At 38.4% G+C, this 11,869-nt stretch overlaps 1 protein-coding gene across 1 annotated transcript; it reads right to left on the reverse strand.

Annotated features, from left to right (window-relative positions):
- Positions 1 to 4,397: 4,397 nt before the first annotated feature.
- umps (uridine monophosphate synthetase) lies at positions 4,398 to 11,628 on the reverse strand. Its single transcript, XM_063888591.1, is given in 11 exon segments — positions 4,398 to 5,971; positions 6,778 to 6,892; positions 6,978 to 7,153; positions 7,733 to 7,850; positions 8,256 to 8,305; positions 8,308 to 8,415; positions 8,851 to 8,948; positions 9,049 to 9,236; positions 9,344 to 9,468; positions 10,498 to 10,651; positions 11,377 to 11,628. Coding segments are annotated over 11 exon segments (1,461 nt in total). The 5' UTR covers positions 11,527 to 11,628; the 3' UTR covers positions 4,398 to 5,792.
- Positions 11,629 to 11,869: the final 241 nt, after the last annotated feature.

An 11,869-nucleotide genomic window follows, 5' to 3' on the forward strand; every position in this document is an offset into this window, starting at 1 on the left:
ATTCGGGACAAAGAGGTACTAACTATATGTTTATCAAACTTTAAGAATTATTGATATAGAAGGCAGTCATGCTTTAGTGTGGGACAACATATTCAGTTACAAAGAGAGAATTGCAAAAGGCACTAAGTATATGTACTTTTAATTACATGACATAATGAGTTATGTTGGACAAGTCATTACTGGTGATTTATGGTTTTGATAGAATCCTGGGTCACATAACATTTACAGTTTGAATCACTTTAGTTTTTCTTTATTGTGACTTTATTTCAACGAGTAATTTCATTGAGACATGGGTTCTCATTCTCAATTGAGATTCAAGGTTTTTTTCATGTAAACCTATTTGGGGATATTTTAATAAACCATAAGTTAATGGTTAATTGGTCAGGCAATGTAATCAATGTGTGTTACTCTCTAGTTAGGTGAAATAGTGTATTTGCAACACCAAAATAATCAATCCATTTTCTGGAACCCACACAACTTTGTCTTTTTGTCATCAAAAACCCGGTTAAAAAAAACGATGTTCATTTATATTATACAATAAACTGAATGGAAGGTACTCTTTAACATTAGAAATGTAATGAAAGGTAAATGTGCGATGGCTGAATATTGCACCAGAGCATCCACATAACAGATGGCCCATATCAGATATCTGGTGCGTGTGTGTGTGTGTGTGTGTGTGTGTGTGTGTGTGTGTGTGTGTGTGTGTGTGTGTGTGTGTGTGTGTGTGTGTGTGTGTGTGTGTGGTTGATGTTTAGTTAATGGTTAACCTAACATCCCATTAAGCCCATCTTTCTGCTCCCCGGTGCTCGCCTGCAGCCTCACTTCGTGACGTAGGAAATGGACAGTAATGAATAGGCCCCCAGTGGAAAATACATGCTGTCAACATGAATGTGCTAACGGGAAAGTGATTAGCGAAAAAGGCACCGAAGGGAGATCGAGAGATTATCATGCCTGTTGTTGTAAATGTCAACATATTCAGTGCATTAGATATGATATCTCACAGTTCAAACAGGCACATAAAGGCGAGTTTAACTGCAGGCTAAAATAAAACACAGTAAATGACCGTCACTTGGACCATTTCCCAATGACAGTTATGGCTTTATAAGTGTCATTTGCAGTATCATTATTGACCCCAACAGAGAAGCCGTTTTTATATGAACATAGGGATTATTGGAGGACTGGGATTTTAAAAAAAAAATAAAAGTTTCTGTGAAAATAAGAAAATACATTGGATTTAAACTGGATCTTTTTATTCTATGAACTTCCTGCCTTGATGATCTCTGATCCAATCAACTGTTTCAACTGCTTTAACCCTTTCTATGGTTTTCATCACTTGACATACCTATTAAACAAATAATTCTTAAAAAATACAACTCAAATTAAATACGTTATGACTATTCCAGATATTTTTGTTCTAATTTACCTTTGGTTAAATGATTGTGACTCTAGTAGTCAGATGACATGTTGTCCCAGGCTGGCTTTCTTTGGAGCATTGTCTGCTGCCAGCTGTATGCAAATTAGGCTATTCAGTGAAAATCCTGCACACCTGGTGCTTCAGTTACTGAAACTAGTTTGCTATCAAGTCATCTTAGACAAAGCAATGGTTCTGACTTCAAAGATAATATGTTTTGTAAACATGTCTACACTTTTTTGTTAAAGATTTATCAGACTTTCATAACTTTTCTTACCTATTTTGGAGCCTTAAAACCTCCTTAAACAAACTTTAAAAGAACCAAACCAAAAAGTGACCCTCCCTTATTTGTCTGAACTCAGGCTTGACAGTATTTACAGCAGTGATGCTCAAATGAAAAACAAACTTTGTGTCTTTTTCCAGTTGCCAACCCGTACCTGCGTAACGCGAGCCGAACGAACAAAACTTCATCTTCAGGTATTGTACGTGAGGCTCAACGTGAAGCAAATACGGACATGAAAAAGTCACAAAAAACATCAGAGTGTGTCATGATGATCCAGAGAGTTGGAAGCAGCTGTCTTCATCTTTGTTGGGTAACCTTTGGAGGAACATTTGGAAGAAGTTAGAACAATAGAAAATCTTTACATTGGTAAGAATGGAAAGAAAAGTAGAAGTCAATGAAAAGCAGCCTACCTCTAGGAGAAGAAGAACAGCGATGGAGGCCAAGGGGCTCAAGCTTGGTCAGGTTTGGCTCCCTTTTTACGCGCACTGAATGTGTGCAATTTGACAGGTATACACCTTTTATACCTCTACATGCTCTCTCTCTTGCTCTCTCTCTCTCTCTCTCTCTCTCTCTCCCCCCACCCCTCATGGATGAACCAACAGAGAGGATCCTCAGGGCGCTCATGGACACCTGTCGCACGGTGCGTTGCTCTGATCCAATATTGACATAAAGGGGGAGGGGTGTGTGTGTGTGTGTGTGTGTGTGTGTGTGTGTGTGTGTGTGTGTGTGTGTGTGTGTGTGTGTGTGTGTGTGTGTGTGCGTGTTCGGCACACACACACACACACCATCTACCTACATACCCATTGCCTCCATCTAAGGCACCCTCCCTCCTTCTCCTCTTTGCTGGGCAACGTGTCTGACCTTTGTGCCTGTGTCTATGTGTAAAAAGGCGCATTGTAACGTTGCTTCCTACCGACTCAATTCGGCGCCTGTTCATGCATTATTTCCATATCATATGACTTGCAAATTACTCCCTGCTGATGGGTGGCTCACCTTGTTAGACAACTTTAGAAACATGGCTGTATGTGGAATCTTCCAGGTGTTGGGGAGGGAAATGCTCAGGGTTCAAACTGCCATTTAAACTGAGATCCACCCTAACGAGGAAACAGAGATGTAGCCAAATAAATCCCCAAACAGGAAATCAGGGAACTAAGACTTGAATTAATGACGACATCAGCAATTGAGATGGAGTGGTGCAGACATAGGTCTTTAAACCACAAAATAACTCTTGCCACTCTTGGATTCCTCGTCTCGAAGGTCAATATTTTTTGAACGTGTTTGTGATGAGAAGTCTTAAATAAGGTCTGTTGTTAAAACATAGATTGTTTTACATAAAATATGTGAGTAATTACCCCATTTATGGAATATCCGAAGTTTCTATGGGTCATTAAAACGGTGGTTGCTAACAAGTTGCTAAAAGAGACAACTAAACGACAACACAGGACCGCCTTTAGCTTCGCGACGGTGATGCACAGCCATGCAACTGTGATGTAGCCCGTTTATAGCCGAGCGTAAACTTTTTAACCTTTACCGATTACTTTTACACATTTAAAAATCCCAAAGTAGCATTCATTGTATCCTGCTGTACAAAACGTGGTAAGTATCATGAATGTGTGTTTGCAACAGAGATAATTTTCTATTTATAACAGAATCCAATCAGACAATCTCATTGCTTTTTTGTCAAGGTACCATTTGGCATGCTAACTTCCAGGTCGGCCTCCAATTATACGTCATCACTGCACCACTCTATTGTCTTGAGTTAATGGCCTGTGAAACGAAAGTCATTAAATATGGATAATTCTAAATTATTTAATAGTCGGATAACTCAGTGTGCATGGATTGTTAAATCACTGAGAGAACACCATTGGTTATTAAAATATAATTAGCTAAAAACCTCTTACTTGCAACATGAACTATGATAGCGTACCAATCAGAGCTCTTGTGACTGCTCTGTGGGTTGTTCCTCTTTTGTTGCAATAACTGCATGTCTTTGATGGAAGGGACAGTCTTTCAGTTTGACAGATAAAAGCATTATTGACTCTTTATTGGTCATGATGAGTGAAAACTGACTCGAGGACCTTCGCAAAATGTGAAAAAGTAATTTTAACTTAGAATGGAGTCTGGCATTAAAAATGGCGGGCATTGAGTTTGAAAGGAGACAAAGGGAGGTCCAATAACATAGCCAATCAAATTGCATTATGGGAAATGTAGTTTGACTAATGCTAAGGAGTAAAAATCAGTGTACGTTAGCCCCTGCTGCTTCATTTAGAGTAGACTATTCTTATTTTGATCTCACATGTCCACAAACATTTGCCGGGCACGTTACAGAGAAGATTAGGGAAAGTTAAATTAGGGAATTAATATAATGCAAGATCAATTTTAATTAAAAAAAAATGTAAACCCATTGAAAGGAAAATTATTTTGACTACTACTGTATTTAAAAATGTTGCACACATTTGCCATATGTCATGAGTTTTCAGTAAGCTCGAAATGCCTCACCATGTCCAAATATACACTATATATATATATATATATATATATATATACATATATATGTATATATACAATACACAAGAGGTAGAATAACTGATATTAAATGTCATCGGACTTCTTCACAGAGAACATCTTTATAAAAATAAAACTCATTAAATGTATCAAATGTATAGTAAGGGATCCATATTAAAAATAAACCAGAGGAAAAGCTTTTGGAACACAATGTTTATTGGAAATATTCCTTAACACTTAACAGAGACATTGTATTGCTTCTTTAGTCATAATAGGAAAAAACATGGAGGGAAAACACCACACCAGGTATCAAATGTAAAAGTAACCATTAAATGAAGTATCACGTAAACCATCAAGATGACGCCATATCCCTGCATGTAGGCCTAACAACATAACTGTCATGGTTCTAGGACACATTTACAAAGAAATGGACTTTAAGGTGTCAAACTGAAAGCAATTATCTCTTTAATTACAACTTGTTTGTCAACTTTATTTTTTGAGACGGACAATAAACAATGCAGAACAACTGGGATCAGGTCCCGCTATAACTGGATTTTTATCTCTTTGGACAAAAACAATTGATAGTACCTCAGTAAGTTAAGCATTAAGGACGGCAAACGTAGGACTCCACCAAATTGTCTACAATAACCAGACCCTCATCTTTGTAATTTCAAAAAATCTAATGGTTCATACGTTTTTCACCAGAACAGGTTGTAAAACATATATCAAACACTGTTCAAATGGACTACAAGTTGTCACATTAGTCAGTGCGAATCAATCAGGCAAATCAAAAGCCATCATTTTGTAGTTGACCTATGAAATGCATTACTTAAAGTGTATAGTGGCAAAATCAAGTAAGGACTCTTGACATTTGAAATCCATCATTCTACTGAATTGGGATCAAATCGATCCATTTGCTATAAAATGAACTAACTGTATAAACAAGTTTAAAATATTTGTCATACTGATACTGTGAAACTCGAGTTCAACATGAATGACCTGTGACTGTGTGATCTCATGAAAATTCCCTGAAATGCAACCTTAATATTATACAACCATTTAAAAGGTTTACCCACTACAATCAGGCTTTAAATCGTGTTGTAGTATTTTGGCAATTCTATGAAAGCATACTCAGTTAGTTTGTGAAGAAGAAAAAGCTCTAGTCTTTGTCAAGGAAATGACATGTCAAATTTCTGATTCAACACAATTGCTATCAAATTGGAAGTTCAACAGCAAACTGATTAAAAAAAAGAAAGAAGCTATTCTAAAAGAAATGCACCTGATAATACTGAAAGATTTCCCCAAGTATGTTTATACCTGCTCCAAGGCGTGCAGTTTATTCATAGGAAGGAATCAGAAGAACACCGTTGAAAATAGGACAGAATCAAGCGAGTGCATTTACATTAGCTCAAGAGTAAAGTGTCCAACTCCCCACAGCAGCCAGGTACGTCCTGTAAAAGTCTACATACGTTTCTATGTATACAACTAGTGCACCCTGGTGTTCCTCGCAAATGAAAAAGAGAAGCTCCTCCCACAGAGATCCTTAAATGTGGCAGGTTAAATTGAAAATCGGACATATTGATGCCTCAACTCCTATTGGCCGCTCTGGCCAAGTCTCTTTGTGTACGCCTTCCAGCCGCACTTCCTGTATGACTCAGCTGCTGTCAGCCTATCAGGGGCCTCCAGTATACCCCGGCCCACGATGATGACATCAGAGCCTTTGTTGCATAAGACTTCCTCTGGCGTTGTGTACTGCTGGCCAAACCCATCACCTGTGAGAGAGGGGTGGGGAAAAAAATGGGTGGGTGAGGAGGATAGAGAAAGGGGGATGTCGTCAGTGAGTATGGTGAGGAGTATTGATAGCATTCAATGGTATTATTTATTGTACTTTAGCGCCTCCCTGTGTTAAAGAGGAGTAACTACATCACAAACAACAATTAACCTTTTTTTCTGTATAAATCTAAAGGTATCAAAGCAGGGAAGAAAGATTAACTTACAAATGAAATGTGCACTCGAAGTGACAGTTTCATTTAAACTAATGTGCAAATGTGGTGAAGAAACAGAGTATAACACACTACATTTACATGCTTTTTTACACATTTTTAAAGGTGGTTTTATGTTTACCATTACTTGGGATCGAGTCACAATGACAAACCAAACCTAACCTCTTAAGCCATTTCATTCAGTAGCAACTTTGTAGCTACAATTATTGTTGCTGATGCTGCTGCTGCTGCTGTTAGACCTAAACCTCCCAACAGGGGTTAATCTTATCTTGTGCAGGAAATACTCTGTTTTCCGTCATTTAAAAGAAAAGCTAAGCTGTTATGGCTTGCATCATATATTATAACACAAGATATAATGCCTAAAACAAAACTACCTTCCCCATCGAACTAAACTGGATTGTAAATAAATACAGGACGTCGACTAAGGGAACTGCTTATTGCGTCCCGTGTGAAACCATGAGACCATACATATAGGTTTTACTTATATGTTACTTACATTAAATAACATACTGTAACACCCTTATAACCATAGTAGTCATGTTTACATGCAAATAAAAAAGAAAAGTCAAAGTCACCTCCAGCCTTCATCTGCACCCCGGGGGTCATGTGGATGAACTCTGGCCGCTGGGTGATCTTAGAGCCACAGATAAAACCAATGACAAAGTCTGAGTTATCCTCGGCCATCTTCAGCTGAGGACACATATAAGAAGTTGTAGATTAGAGAACCGGATTGATGCAATGTGCAGTTTATTTGAGTTGCGGAGTCAATGCTTACCGCATCCTGTGTGTATTCCCCAGTAGCCAGTGACCCCAGGGAGCTCATCTGTGCAATGAGCAAACAGCCGCGGCCCAGAGGCTTTCCTACAGCACTGAGGCCCTTCACCACCCCGGGGCCCGGCACCGCGTGGGCATTCACTATGTGGGACCATGATGAAATCTGGTACACACCACCTGGGGTAAAAAAAAAAACCCCCACAGATTTCATGATTTTTAATATTTTCTAGAGCTGTTAATGGTCTGGTTCCTGGCAATTAATCAGTATTGCTTTTAAATTGAGAACCTTTTAGAGACCTCAGGCCTTCTGGTGCCGTGCCTTAATTCATAGCTCAAAGTAAAGTAAGTAAGCCACAGAGAGGTCTTTTTATTATTACAGCCTATGACTGAGGATCAAACTCCCACATGACCTGAAGGTGTACATACTTTTAAGAGCCACCTCCAGATTTATTTAGATAAGTGTATTTATAAATAAAATGTCAAATAGCCCAATATTCTCCTCTCCTGTTCTCATCCCATCCTGTTATCTTTTTTTCTACTAATCTTTGACTTGTTCTTCCTTTTGTGTAATTACTTGTATTTGTTGGAATTATATTTTTTGAGGAAGTATACACATATACATATACACATATACATATACATATATACATACATACATACATACATACATTAATACAGTTTGTTTGATTCATTGACATTAGATTTCTTTTTTTATTCAAAGACAGGTGCATTTCAAAAATACATTAATGTAATTACCTTCATACTGATGCTTGACTGTGTTTCCAATGTCAGCGAACTTGCGATCTTCGAAGATGAGGAAGTTGTGTTTCTCAGCCAGAGCCTGCAGCTTCTGACTGAAATCCGCTGTGTAGTCCTGTTAGTAGACAAAGGAAGAAACCGTATGTTACTGCCATGCAATCAGTTTAAATCTGACTCTAAATATGTGTTTTCATTGTTTTGGCTCCCCTGAATGTTAGTTTTTTTATATCCTTTTTAATTGACTTTAATTCATATAACATCCATATTATGTTGGTGCTTTAAAATGTAAGACAGGTTTCTTTCTTCTAGTTTAATTTAACCTGTATGTGAGAAATAGTTTGTTTGTTTTTTTAACAAAGTATGGACAAATTAAGTCTATTTTATGTTCAGTTAAATAAATATTTTAGCTGCTATTTGTTTATTTTTTTGCCTAAAAAACAAAACCTGAGATTTAAGGCATGTTTCTTTGATTTGATTATTATGTTCTTTATATAAAGTATAGTCTGATCTCAAATCTGACCTTCAGGATGTCTACGTGGGTCTTCAGGATGCAGACGTGGGGGCCGAGGAGTCGGCGAGCTGCAGTAGCTCCTCGCTGCTCGTCAAGTCTGCGGACACGCACAGGTTTGAGCTCTTCTCCTCCATCATGTTTAGCAGCTTCGACGCCAGAGGGTGGACGTCTGCAGACGGGAAGGGAGAGTGACATAATGAAGAGCTTCTTATCAACATGCAACTTACACCATTTTACATTTTAAACTACATCTAAATAATAAGACTTGCAGAAATGAAGAACAACAATTTTACCAATCCTTTAAAAAGATCATTGGAATTATGCCCTGGCCCAAGAGGCTGAAAGGTTTGGTTTTTAAAGTGGGAAGACACCTTGCAAAGAAATATTGTTAATATGTATGTTTTGTTTCATTGTTCTTTAATAGCATTTCCAGTATTGTATTTGGCATGTTTTCAGTGATTGTATTTACTGGTTATTTTAGATTAAATGTGTTTTTAGGGTGACTTACAATATCGGTCCAGTGACTAGAGAGGCACATTTAAAGACATGTTTAGTGATGTGCACTGTCTCTTTTAAATAAATAAATACTTGAAAGTCCACATACTTGGTAGTTTGGCTCTCTCTGCGTAGCTCAGCTCTGTCTTCTGCTCCAAACATGGCTTTTTGATGGCAGGAACTCCATTGCTGTTCTCTTTCTTGGGGCTGAAAGAGCGCAGTAAGTAGCAAATGTTAGCAGTAACGTATGAATTAAAACACACCATCTATCCTCGCCATCTTAGTTTGGAAAACTTTTGGACTGTACCTGAAAGTGTTGTTGTCCAGGATGAACTCGCGGACACGCTGCGCTGTTTTGGCGTCGATGCGTTCGGCTGCCAGCAGCACACTGAGCAGCTTCAACATGGAGATGATGGGATGGAGCCGGATTCCCTTAGAAGCCAACATCTCCACACCGCCCTGCTCTCTGTCCATCAGCACCACAGCATCCGTCACCTAGAAAAAGAAAAAGAAAAAGGAGTTGAACAAGATGGTTGCTGCACTTTGTGTCATTATTACAGTACGTGATGACCTATGTCATGATGTCGTTTCTCATTCTGTACCTTCAGTCCCCCTGTGTAGAGCACTTCAGCGGTCTCCTGGATGCTGCTGCCGCTGGTCACAGTGTCCTCAATAATCAGACATGTATCTCCCTCCCGAAATGAGCCCTCCACCAGACGCTTGGTTCCTAGAGGGGAAACATAGGGAGCATTATTAGGGCCTGTTCAAGACAAACTGACATTAATTGCACAATGTCAATAATGTACTTACCTACAACCAACCTCTTATCTTATACACTTTTTAACAAAATTAGCAGGAACATACCATTTTGTTTAATATGGGAAAACCTGGTTCAAAATAAGGCGTATATTGCTATTCCAGTGCCAGTAGACGAGTATGCTGGCTCTTATTATAGCAGGTTTAGTAAACAGTAAAAGGCAGTAATGCCAGTTTTCTCTTTTTAATATCTATTACTTAATCTTTACCTATATATATATATATATATACCTTAAAGCAGAGTTGGTGTTTGTAGAAGCACAAAGACTAAGAAGGATGGTTTTTATACGTTTTATTTAGGTTCTGTTGAGTTTGAATGAAGGGTGTTTTATGAAAATAGGAATGGTAAAACGAACAATTCTGTCAATAGTCTGGTGGCTCTGAAGAATACATTGATTAAATGTGTTTTGCATTTCTAAATTATAAGTACCTGCCAAAATCTCTATTGATTTGATCTATTATATATTCCCTTTATCTCATGTCAGACAAAGGGGCACCGGAAAAGGACAGAATTAGCATGTCTGCACGTGTCATGTTTTCCTTACTGCCATACGTGGGTGGAGTTGATAAATACTCATGACTACTGCAGAGTCAATTGTCCCAGGAAAGAATGCCAATTGTAACCTTTCCCACTGAGAACAAAAGACTGATGTTAGTGAGCGCTAATGCATTTTTTGTCATGTGGCAAATGGGCTTCAGGGATGTAACAGCTGTGTTTTGAGAATCTCCAAATGGTCTCATTAAAAAAAAAGGACAACAATCCTAATATGGATCATTTTATACATAAAGAACAAGTCGCAGTGCTTTTTAAATGAGCGTACATTCTGATACATCCCTACCCAGATTGAAATGCATAAAAATGCTGGATTCTGATTTGACAAAATAGGTGAATACTCTCAAATGTCACAAAAATAGCTTGTTTAGCCTTCTTGCCACCCACCATAGTCCTTAGCTTCCTTTCTCCTGATGAGCATAGGCAGTTCATGTCTGGAACAGATGATTGTGGCCATAGGCAGGGCTGTGTATGGGACCCCGCACACCGAGTCGAACTGAAGCCCCTTTTCTTGCACTCGCTCGTAGATGAGACTTGAAACCTGCAATAAAACAAGGGATCAAGACCATAATGCAGCGGTCTTGAAGTAAGGGCTACACAACAACAAAGTTACACAGTCTGCAACATTAAATAAACTTATATTTTCCCCACCATAGCTTAAAATTGAACACTTAATATACTGTGTCTCTGATAATGTTGTAACCCTATAAAAATGGCTTGTGAGTATTTGGAATTCCATTTTAATTAATCTTTTTGAGATAATACATTTCCAAACAATTTCTCTTTGGTGGAACATTTCAATGGCCATTGGTAGGCTTTATATGCTCAAATAGCCAAGTACTATCATGTATAGCATGAAGAGACTATGTCCAGTGTGTCCTATACTGTGTTGAAAAGTTATTTTTTCAAATTCCGGATCATTTTGGAGTCCTAGTTACTGTTACTATAATAAAGACCATATTCACACAAGGGGCAGCCCTATATGAATAGATAATCAAATTAGGCATAGGTTTCAACTTGCATAAACGGTATGGTTCTAAAATGAATTAAAGCCAGTGCATTATCGTGACTGTGGACTTTTAGACTGTCGATAAACACACATTACAACCTCGTTAACACCTTACTTCAACACACATGAGAAGACGTACATTTTAACGCCATTATAACAACATTTTGTGTTTGGATTATGTAGCTTTGTGCTGTTTGTTCGTTTCTAGTTAAGCATAAAACGCTGTGTGGGAGCAAGGGCTTGCAGCACGTGTTTACCTGGTTCATGAGCGCGGGGTAGGACACGAGCACCCTGAGGTCAATATAAATGGGTGTCATCATGCCGCTCTTCAGCTTGTAATCCCCGAACTTCACCGCGTCCACATCGTGGAGCTTCAGAATTAAACTGTCGATAGATTCGTTTTCCATGTTGTCTGTATTCAGGAGATATAACAGGACTTCTGTCGAACTTCTAGTCTAATCTGCGTTTCCTCCGCTGCACGCCACTTCCGCTGGGATGTTTTTTCAAAACAAGAGCTACAGCCTTATATTTGACACATTTTTAGCAAATCAGCGCAAGCAAAGGTCTACTATAACTAGAGTCAAGTGCGTTAACAGTCTATTAAAAAAGGTAGGCCTCCAGTTGTTGAAAGAATTTAAACACTAATATTCCGATAAAATAACACATTCATTCCAGTGAGGAAATTATTATCGAAGCCGTTAAAGAATAACCCTGGAGCGGTTGTAGTAGTAAAAAACACATGCTTTTTGA

Source organism: Eleginops maclovinus, chromosome 7, assembly GCF_036324505.1.
Source record: "Eleginops maclovinus isolate JMC-PN-2008 ecotype Puerto Natales chromosome 7, JC_Emac_rtc_rv5, whole genome shotgun sequence".
Lineage (NCBI taxonomy): Eukaryota > Metazoa > Chordata > Actinopteri > Perciformes > Eleginopidae > Eleginops > Eleginops maclovinus.